At 39.1% G+C, this 11884-nt stretch overlaps 1 protein-coding gene across 1 annotated transcript in view; it reads left to right on the top strand.

Annotated features, from left to right (window-relative positions):
• The first annotated feature begins 3153 nt into the window (after positions 1-3153).
• Positions 3154-11884, top strand: part of LOC128737100 (protein cortex) — a 104172-nt gene continuing 95441 nt past the window's right edge. The window contains exon 1 of the mRNA XM_053831664.1: positions 3154-3207. Within this exon, the coding sequence (XP_053687639.1) occupies positions 3154-3207 (54 nt within the window). The remainder of the gene's footprint in view (positions 3208-11884) is intronic.

The raw sequence follows: 11884 nt of genomic DNA, 5'->3' as shown, positions 1-11884 counted from the left end.
AAGTTGAAGCGGTGGAACTAATTTTGATCAGACCGAACATATTTTCACCCTCAAGGTGCTTTTTTAAGCAATCCCGAAATCTGAATTTTTTTACGTCCCCGTAAAAAATCCCTCGAACTTTTCCCCCTATTCAGTAAGTTCGCGTTCCTATCCGCGACCTACTAATCGGCGTCTGATGCGTAATCGGCATAGCGTATCGGCATAGATGCGTGAAATGCCATCTGTCTAAATTGTTTATAGGGGGAATAAACTCACCGCACCGTTTGGCAAACGGTATTCGTCGTCTCTTTTATTCTCTAGTGTTCTTATGGGAAACTGCGAGTTTGACGTCTCACTCGCTGTTCATAAGGATGGTGGGAGAACAAAAGAGGTAAACATAGCAGTACGCACGGTCCGACTCAGAACAGTGTTGTCAAAGCAAATAACATTGAAACACATCGTTGCTTCATTAAATCACTGAGAAAATCTTCGAAAATTATTGAAAAAGCTGTCTTTTCTGTTGTTTTTAATAAAGAAAAATTAATTATGAACATACATTTCTCTTGAAAGTATTGAACCACGTTTTCACCATTGGAGGTTTTAGTTAATTTCAAACCTATAATTCTTATTTCCAGAACCGAAACAGTGTCTTGGCAACACGATAGTTTATCAGTTTTGCTGCAGCTGCTGCTACTGGTGAACAGGTTCCATCAATTCAGAATTTGTTTTCAGTTTTGTTATGAAATAATAAAACTTTCGGCTAGTGACAAAGCCTTAGATAATAGAAAAAAGAGCGTGAATAATATGGTATGTGACAATTGAGTGCTTGACTTTTAGAGAGGTTGTAATCAGAGCTGAAAAATGTGATGGATTCGTTAGTAGCGAGGTGGCGATTGCCTTCAGCAGCTGAAAAATGTGCGTTTCTGGACAACAATTTTTAATTCATCAAATTTCTTGTCGGAAACCCAGTAAATTGTGTTTGTGTGAATCAAATGTATGGTTAAGTGATTTGTGAAGATGATCCTATCAAAAGATTTTGAAAATATGAATAAAAAAGTGCATTTTCGGCTCATTTATTTTCAACTGATTAAAATAGATGACACTGCTTAACTAGTTCCTTACCCTATGCAGTGTTGAAAAAAATCATTTTCATCCTTCTTTTTTACTGAAAATGATAAAAAAATAATTTCATGTTCCCCAAGATGGTGCTGCTGTGGCTGACAATCAGCGAGAAGGGTAGGATCAAAGCCGCTCTTCTTTCGCTCCGGACTGGCCGTGAAATTTATAGTCCGAAGTGCATGCCGGAAGTTGCGTCGTTCATCAAGAAATACCATAAGGGCGAAGACGCGATGCTCTGGTTGGTTGGCAAACCTGAAGCGTAAGATCTACTCCAACAATTTTGTCGCGAAAACTGAGGAGGAATTGATAAATAAAACGAAGAAAGAACTCAAAAACATGCTTACACGCATGTTTTCATCCGCCATGGTAAATGTTCCGGTTAACTGCCGGAAGGCCGTTCGCAAGGGCGTAGAATTTTTTGTAAGTAAGCTAATATAATTACCTTCCATGGGAAATTTATCAAACGCAATTAGCTGTCTTAGTTTTTTTATCACCATCCAAAAAGCCGATTTTTTATGCATACGTTAAATCTTAGACCATAGAATGGTCTAAGTCTGCAAAACACATTTTTATAGAGCACACAGTTTGAAAACAATCAATGATTTGTTAACGTTACTCCGGTTGTATTCTCTCCATGATGGCTGTTTCATACAAACTGAGCATTTTTTACTTTGACACATGAATTGTACGAATTATACGTTAGCTGTCAGAAACAAAAATTTAAAAAATATGTAATTAAAAAAATCTCTAAATATATAGTTCATTATTCTCTAACCTCTACCTTCATCGTAAATTTTTTGTCAATAACGAAAGTAGTTTTAAACAGGGTGATACATCAAGATAAACGTCAAAATACATTGAATCTCCCACACTCGAAGTCAAACATTTAAGGAAAAAGTGATACATAGTTACGGGATAAAAAGATAATTAGAATAATTATTAATTGTCCAAATGGTCTTTTTTGCATGGGAGATATGAGGTGCGTAGGCAAAACCGTTTAAACCCGCGTAATTTGAAAATCGTCTTAAAAACGCGTTGATTAAAAAATCACCGAAAAAAGCTATTTAAAATCCAAAAATCGTCAAGAAAATAGGTCGCGTTTGAAAATCACCAAAAACGTGTTAATTCGAAAACCGTCATAAAAACCGCGTTGATTCAAAAATATTTCTACGATTCTACGAAACCTTTTTACACGGTCTTGAGTGCATTACCGTTCATAGAATTATTAATTTTTTGACCATATTCAATAGTAAGTACTCTTTTCCATTTGCTCATACATATGTGTCTTAAGGAGAAATGAGTCGAGATTTGCAGTTTTTTTTGTCTTAAATAAAAATTCTGTTCAAAAAATATATTCATGGTGTTTAGATTAGCAATAAGAATACAGTTCTAAAAACAGAACATTTGTTTTAGACCCAAAAACGGTTTCCGAAAATTCGAAAAGTTAATGAGAAGTCATTAACTTTTCGTCAGAAAGCTCAATTTCGGAAGCTGTATTTGGGCTTAAAACAGATGGGCTCGGTTTTTAAAAATATATTCACTGCATTCTTCTTGCCAATCTGAACACAGAGAACAGAATACATTTTCAAGAACAGAATTTTTATTTCAAACAGAAAAACTGCTTTTGAAATTCACAAATCAATGACGACTCGTTTCACTTTAAGGAGAAACCAAAAATGGCTCAAAGATAGGCTACCGTTTGATGCTATTTGACATACATTACCAGTACTAATGCAACATTCAAATAAACGTTTTTAAGTTAAAGTTTTTAACGAACACATGAGATGTACAGTACAGTGTTTGTCACTGTAGCACAATAACGTTAGCTACTTTCGGTTTCTCCTCAAGTGAATCTATTTCTACAATCACCGAACCACCTTATTTACCGCTTCGCACCCTCTATTGTTTCGTGGTGATTATCTATCGGAGAGTTTATTTGTCATGCACCTCAGTTTAATTAGTTCTGTCAATTGTATATAGCCGTAAAAAAGTATTCGTCCTAGCAAAGCATTCTATTTGTGTATAAATTGTGATATAAAATACGATCCAGAGGCAATGGAATTCCACATAAAAAAGCGCGACAATTGCCGCATCAACGAAGTAACCAAAGTAAGTGTGCCGCTTCCTTGTTTCGGTTGTGACATGCAACATTTTGGGATTTCCAAGGGCATTACGGAAGTGAATCGGAACGGTAAACATCGGGTAACGTTAATGTCACTCGAAAATCCCAACTCAGTGCATATTTTCGGCATCGATTGCGGTTTTTTTTGTTACTAAAAACTGAATGAAAGACTCAATTGGTGGTGGTTGCTATCTGTTGTACAATTTCCAAACAAGTTGGGACTTAGTAGGCCAGTAGCTATTATCAAATGCAGGAAATCTTCTGGTCCACAAAATCCCAGTTCGATTGAAAAATTGCATAGCAAACCTGCGGTGATTATTTACACTTTATTCAGCGTCGTTCGACATCGGTTCGAAGGCGGTGGCGATATGTCATCAAACGTTACCGGTTTTCATTATTACCCAGAAGTTGCAATTGAAATTCAGGTCATATACCGCTGGGCCTTGTGTTGTTCGGCATATCCAAAGCAAGCTAATCAAGTCCTTACAACCTTAAGTGATCAGTTAGTTCTTTGTGAAGATGGCGGGAGTACAGCAATCTGAGGTAATGTCGAGCTAAAAAATCCAATGTTCATTTCTGCGGTAAGTACCTACAACAAAAACAACAACAACAGAAAGAATCGACCCTTTAGGCCACTATAAATAATAGAAAATCATTTGTATAAAATCTTTAAATTATTTTTCGTTTACCGTTTGCAGCGCGCGGTTATTTCAGGGATTGCGCGAAATATGGTTGCCATAAATCATCGTAAAATTTATATTTACCATTGGGCTGTAGAAGGCGCTTGTTTAACGCGTGCTATCCGTGATGCCAAACTTCACCCTTAATATTAAGTTGGTAGGGCTGAAAAATTTTACCCGTGATAAGATGCACCAGAATGCTGTTGTTGCTGCCCTGTTACTTCTCGATAATTGGCAGCACTGAGCGGTAAGGCTTACTGATTTCATCTCTCTTGAAAGGTTCGACTCTAGTCCTGGTTGCTTATGGCTTGTTTGAAGATCAGCCGTTGCTTGTTGAAACCGTTGTTGTTGTTGTTGAGAAGAGGTGGCGTAAGGCATGTAGATATCTGCGAACGAAAGAGGCTCAAATAAATCATTATTCACACTTAACTCTGTGCGGCGTGGCTTTTGGGTCCTTTGGGCGCTCTGCTGCATCCATTGTGTGACAGGGTGGCTGACTAGTGCAACTTATTCGGATGTTAACCGAGACTCGACCAATTTGCTAATCAACATCTAAAACCCCAGGGGCTCCTCGTGTTATGGTTAATTATGTACAATTGGAAACTATGCATAGCTCGTTCGGTTTCTCATTCGACCTGCAAGTCATTTTTCGCGCACTCGCTCTACTTGGTAATTCGATACTTGTCCCGAAGAAGTTAAGACGTTAAAGAGCCTCATGTTATGGCGTTTCGTACACACCACCACAACATAACACAGGCGAATGTTTGGAGTGAAAAATGTTGCTTAATTTTGTTGCTATTTATTTTATTGTGCCTTGAATGAACTTGTCCGATGGACTCCGCGCCCATTTAAACTCAAAGCAAATGTGAAATGTACGGACAAGTTTGTCTGCCCAAAGGCGACCCCATTTTTTCTCTATGCCATCGTAATGGGATTTTGATTTCTCGATCCGATTGGCCGGACCTATTAATCGCCAATCAAACATGCCGGAGTTATGACAGCGGGAAACAAATGCACTCGGGCTCCTTCAGGGGTTGCGCTTGCCTGCTTTTAGTCGGGCGCGTCCGTCGCGTCGGGCGCCTGGTATGAGAAACGAAAGGCCCGCCGCACAGTGGGACAATTTAAAAAATAGTGAGACATAAGGAATAACACCGAAACCTTAAAGCATAGCATAATAGTACCTTCAGAAAAGTTTCTCCATTCAAAAAGCACTTTCTAGTGGGGGAAAAATATTTGAACATTAGGGTGTACCTAAGCAGATACAAAAAATATTTTCTCTATTTCAAGTCAGAAATGATTACGATCCACAGAAGATTTATAGATAAACTAATTTTAAGAAACTTTGTTGAATACTGAAGGTTTCTATCTCTTACATGAAAAAAGTTATAGTGCCAAACTCTTGAAGACACCCTTAAAACAGTTTTTTCGATGTAGCTCTTGAATTACGCTTCGTATACTTTTCAAATGTACTAAGAAATTGGTAATCTAATTAAATTGCACATTTTTGTCTAAGATAGTAGAGCTCTATCTTGTTTCCTTTAGAAGCCATCACTGGTTTTTATATTTTTTTACGTAATCTTTGAAGGGGTGTATCTCGGGGGAGAGCAGCTATGAGCAGCTAATCTCACTTGTTTTTTGTGAATCAATTTATGCTGTATCCCACCATGTACAACTTAGGGTGGAACACTGTGGAACATCTGAAAAAACTTATCACGAAGGCAACCGTTTTTAAAGCCTGAAACTATGAAAACCATAGTTTTGTACCGCTTTCGCATGTTCTCTGAATCAAATCAACTAATTTTGTAACGGTAACTTAGTAACCCGATACAAAACCTGTCAATACTTTAGTTATACTTATTTTATCGCGTCAAATAGTGAGATGAATATGTATAACTTGCGACGATCGACTTTATTCGAAGTGTGGATAGAAAAATGCAAGTCAGGAGCAGATAGCAAGAAGAATCACTGCGTTGATTACATAAAAAATAAGCTTGAGGAGAAAGCGCATTTCACGTGCAGGATGGAAAGACAGGTATCAATGTTTTGCTACAAGCTTCAAAAGAGATGGGAGAAAAGCCAACGAGATGTTGTCCGTTTCCGCAAGCAAAACATTATTTGGCTATCAGAGAAAGTTTTCCCAGAAGCATGCCTAGCCATGAATACCCCAAATTCAGAAAAATTCTGTCGACCCAGGAAACCGTTTGGAGAATTGACCAACCGAAGCAAAATTACTATACTAATCAACAACACTCAATTCACTACTACACTAAACAACAACACACAATTCTGGCTTTAGTTTTCAAAAGGTCGCATAATCCAAGCAAAAGGGTTGATTATGCGACCTTATGAAAACTAAAGCCAGAATTCATCAATTTAAATAAAGTCCTATTAAACTACAATGTCTTAATTTTTTATTGGCTTAGTGAAGGTTTTAAAAACGGTTGCCTTCGTGATAAGTTTTTTCAGATGTTCCACAGTGTTCCACCCTAAGTTGTACATGGTGGGATACAGCATAAATTGATTCACAAAAAACAAGTGAGATTAGCTGCTCATAGCTGCTCTCCCCCGAGATACACCCCTTCAAAGATTACGTGAAAAAATATAAAAACCAGTGATGGCTTCTAAAGGAAACAAGATAGAGCTCTACTATCTTCGACAAAAATGTGCAATTTGATTAAATTACCAATTTCTTAGTACATTTGAAAAATATACGAAGCGTAATTCAAGAGCTACATCGAAAAAACTGTTTTTAAGGGTGTCCCTAAGAGTTTGGCTCTATAACTTTTTTCATGTAAGAGATAGAAACCTTCAGTATTCAACAAAGTTTCTTAAAATTAGTTTATCTATAAATCTTCTGTAGATGGTAATCATTTCTGACTTGAAATAGAGAAAATATTTTTTGTATCTGCTTAGGTACACCCTAATGTTCAAATATTTTTCCCCCACTAGAAAGCGCTTTTTGAATGGAGAAACTTTTCTGAAGGTAGTATTATGCTATGCTTTAAGGTTTCGATGTTATTCCTTATGTCTCACTATTTTTTAAATTGTCCCACTGTGCGCCGGTACCATCCCATGTAGGATTCCGTCCTGTTCGCAGCTGTTCGGAGGTACTATTTTGTTTGTTATATAGTCTGCAATCCTTGCTGTCTAATTTTACTCTTCCATTTTTTGATTTAGATCTAATTAGTTCATTGATATTAATGGTTAACGGACCATGTTCGTTAGTATCAAGAACGCAGCATGCCACGACGAACTGAGGTATTTTTCATTCGGGTTTTTCCGATCAGTTTCTGTCTTTTATCTGCTGTTTTGTGAGCAGTATTCTATTCAAAAAATGGAATTTAAAAAAATTTATGCTGTCTTTAAAGAAAATTGTCAGTGTTGGGGAGTGCCGTGTTCCGATAAAAAATATGAGGAAGTGTTGAGTGAGTGAAATGAATACAAAAATGAACGGGAAAAGGTAGTGGAATATCAACTCGTAATCAAGGTGAATTGACTAACCTTGCTCGTAATGTGAACCTTTGGTCAACAATTACTGGTAAGTTGTATTACACAATTTTGGTCATCAATTGACTTTGTATATCAAAATTAAAATCAAAATTATCGTACCTGTATGGACCGAAATATCGCAGAGTGTATAAAAATTATTATGAACGTAAAGGGCCAAACAGAATGCTGCGTCAACGCGTCCCTCTGCGTTATTCTGACAGTTTTCCCATGGGTTTACGAAAAGGTTTTTCGTGAAATTGTACATTCCGCGTAAGGTTTTTCGCGAAATGGAATTCGGCGAAATGCTACACAATTACGGCAAATATTACTATCCGCTTTATTTTATCTGGCTTAACAATGGGAGGAGTTGTTTTCTATTTTACTGTGAGGAAAAATAGCAAATTTGTATATTAAACTATCAATGCTTTCATAGTTAAGTAACTGCCAAAATAAATCATCTAAGGTTGAACTCGTCAGAAACTTGTAAAACTCGAGATTGTGACACAGGTTATCCGAGTTTCACGATTTATGTACAACACAGTTTAATTTGTGGTAATACGAAGTTTGTCGGGGCAGCTAGTTTAACAAAAATAATGTTTAGAAAAAATACTAAAAATGCATTTGAATTTCGGATTTCTTTTCAAATTTACCGACTTCTTCACCCACTTTTGATAATTTTAAAGTTAAAGTTAAAACACGTCCCTTCCCCCCTAAACCACTCTACTAAAACTGAAGTTAAGCGTAAGGACAGACAGACAGACATTCTCATTTCATATTATTACTTACTTTGTTACTTTCTCAATAAAGTAAATGGACGTTTCAACCACAGGCAAACAGGCATAACTCTTTGAAGAAAATCCCACAAAAAATATTGTTATGCACATTTTGCCTAAACACTAGTTCTATTACCTGAACAACACTATCTATGACCGACATAGCCAAATATTAACTTACAACAGAAGAACCCCTCGGACAAGCAAATCAAAGCAAAGTAGCCTTTCCATCTATTTGTTAAAAAAGGTCACTTCGACAATCCCAACCAACACTAGATTTAAAAAGTCTGTTACAGATATAAAAGATTATCTGCTCTTTATCAAATGACGTTTGCTTTGTTTACGTAACAATAAAGTACATTATAGAAATGAATATAAAGACAGAATATACACGTATGAAAATGAATTTCTGTCTATCTGTACGTCCTTTATAGTCTCCGAAATTACTGAACTAATCGGCGTAAAAATTTGTATACAGGAATTTTTGGGGTCGGGGAAGCTTCTTATGATGGTTCAAGACCCCTCCCGCTCTGAAAGGGGAAGCTTTCATACAAATTAAACAGAAATTTCTGCATAACTCGAGAATTAACCAAACAAATGAAATCAAATTCGGCATGTGGAGGTTTTTGAAGGCAAGAAATGTTTCTATGGTGGTTTGAGACCCTTCCTCTCTCTGGCAGAGGGAACTCCCGTACAAACGAAACACATTTCAGCATAGCTCGGGAACTAATCGAACTCGAGAAACTTTAGACTCTTTCGCAAAACATTAGTCAATATTGGGTGCTTTGCCCAATGTTAAACGCGGTCTAAAGGAAACACCGCGCTTGAAGTAAACACCGCACTAGAACTGTTGCCAGAATGCTGTAAACAGGCATGTTGTTCACCTAACTGGGTCGTCAAAAGTAACTAAAACTTTATGATTTCTGATAATTTCTTCCAATAATATCAAAATCAGCCCGGCAACTATGAAAGAGCATTTCATTTTTGATAATTTTCAATGAAAATCACTATAACAGTACCACCAAAAACTGCCTATCTGTATATATAAAAATGAATATCTGTCTGTCTTTCTGATTCTTATTGACTTGGAAACTACTGAACCGATCGGTTTAAAAATTTGTATGCAGAAGTTTTTGGGACGGGGAAGGTTCTCATGATGGTTCGAGACGCCTCCCCCGTCTGGAAGGGTGGGCTCTCATACAAATGTAACACAAATTTCTGCATTACTCGAGAACTTATCAAACACATGGAGCTAAATAGGATACTAGTTATTTACGACCTTTCAATGGGAAATATCGACAATAATTATCAATTACAATAATCATGCTGTAGACTGTTTAATGAGGTGAATTACGTATTCAATTTTATTATTAGTAAATCTAGTTTTAAGAATGTAATTCAAAATTTAAATTAGTTAAGCTAGAATTGGTCTGTGCTGTACCCCTGTGTGCCGAAGACTGTAGAATAAATAAATAAATAAAATTGAGCATGCGGAGGGTTTTGAATGGAAGAAATGTTTCTACGGTGGTTCGAGGCCCCTTCTCTTCGGGAGTTCTCACACAACTGAAACACAAATATCAACCAAACATGAGAGTTATCCGTCTAACCGTCGAAGAGCAATGGACCGGCATCAAGAACGCCTTCATCACGACCAATGATGAAACCCCCGGCAAAGCGCGCAGCGGGCGGAGGAAGTGAATTTCGGATGAAACTTGGAGGAAGATCGACGAGCGGAGAGAAGCAAAAGCCGGCATTGAGCGAGCGCAGACCAGATCGGCTAAGACAGCTGCCCGTCAACGATACACCGAACTGGAGAGGGCTGTTAAACGTGCTTGTAGGCGGGACAAGAGAGCCTGGACTAACTCCCTAGCCGAACAAGGAGAAACCGCCACCGCCAATGGTGATATCCGTTTGTTATACGATATTTTTCGCCGCCTTAGTGGTGCCAGGATGAATACAAAGATGCCGCCAAAGGACAGAGCTGGTCAGCTATTGACTGACCGTACAGAACAGCTTAAGCGATGGACTGAACATTTTGAACAACTCTTCCGTTCTTCAGATCGTCGAATTAATCGCGTCAACTCGGAGGCGCCATCGCTGGATGAAATTGTAGCAGCCATCAAGACCATAAAATCCGATAGAGTGCCAGGGATAGACTGTATTTCAGCCGAAATGCTCAAAGCTGATCCATCTTTGTCAGCCCAGATGATGTATCAGCTTTTCAGCAATATATGGGAAACCGCAACTTTTCCGGTGGACTGGATGCAGGGAATATTGGTCAAACTCCCTAAGAAAGCAGACCTAACTGAATGCGGTAACTGGTGTGGCATCACGTTGCTCTGTATTACTCTCAAAGTACTCTGTAAGGTAATCCTCAACCGGATCCAGGAGAAGATCGACGCTACTCTCCGGCGGCAGCGAGTTGGATTCCGTGCTGGCCGATCATGTGTAGACCAAAGCATAACGCTCCGCATTATATTGGAGCAGATCAATGAATTCCTGGACTCTCTTCTGCTGGTGTTCGTTGACTTCGAAAAGGCGTTCGACCGACTCAACCCCGAAAACATCTGGGGCGCACTTAGGCGTAGAGGAGTTCCAGATAAGCTAGTCCATCTCATCGAGGCGCAGTACAAGGCGTTCTCCTGCAAGGTTTTGCACGACGGCGTCTTGTCCGACCCCATAAGGGTTACTGCTGGCGTGAAACAGGGCTGCATTTTATCACCGCTTCTGTTTCTCATCGTTATGGATGAGATATTAGTTGGAGCAATTGACAGTAGACCAAATCGAGGATTGCCTTGGAATCCTCCAACGATGGAGCAGCTAAATGACCTCGACCTAGCTGAAGACATTGTCCTGCTCGCACAACGCCGAAACGATATACAGAGCATGTTGGATGACCTCTTCGAGAGCTCTCAGGCAGCAAATCTCACAGTCATTTTAGCGAAAGCTAAGTCTATGGTAGTGAACACTGACAATTCCACCAACTTCACAGCAGCGGAACAACAAGTTGAGCAGGTAGACGCCTTTCAATATCTTGGTAGCCAGACAACGCCCGATGGTGGAACCAAGATCGATATAGCCACACGGATCAGAAAGGCCAAGGGTGCCTTTGCAGGTCTACGAAACATTTGGCGCTCAAACCAGATCACTCTACGTATGAAAACCCGAATCTTTAATTCAACCGTTAAATCCGTACTGTTGTATGCCTGCGAAACGTGGTACGTCTCAGCGGAGACAACGCAAAAACTGCAGGTTTTCATTAACCGGTGCCTGCGATACATCATTCGTGCCTGGTGGCCTGATAATTGGATATCCAATGAGGAACTCCATCGTCGGTGTCATCAACGGCCGATAGCCACAGAAATTCGTGAACGTAGGTGGAAGTGGACCGGACACGCCTTGAGGAAAGAGCGAATGAGGTTTGCAGAGAAGCACTCGACTGGAATCCACCAGGACAGCGTAGAAGAGGCAGACCCAGAGGCTCATGGCGACACAGCCTAGCCAACGACAACCGGGCTGTAGACGAGAACCTGTCCTGGCGACAGGTAAAAGCCATGGCGGGTAACCGTCAGCGGTGGAGATCTCTGATTTCATCCCTTTGTTCTGCCGGACCGGCGGACACATAAGTGAGTAAGTAAGTAGTAGGGGGCGCCATATAACTCTGAATGTACTGATTGATATAAGTTAAAAAGTACTAATGTATGCAAAGTATAAGTTAAGTT

The sequence above is a fragment of the Sabethes cyaneus genome, chromosome 2 (assembly GCF_943734655.1).
Source record: "Sabethes cyaneus chromosome 2, idSabCyanKW18_F2, whole genome shotgun sequence".
Classification (NCBI taxonomy): domain Eukaryota; kingdom Metazoa; phylum Arthropoda; class Insecta; order Diptera; family Culicidae; genus Sabethes; species Sabethes cyaneus.
Note: the sequence above shows the minus strand (reverse complement) of the source record. Positions and strands in the feature narration are given on the sequence as shown.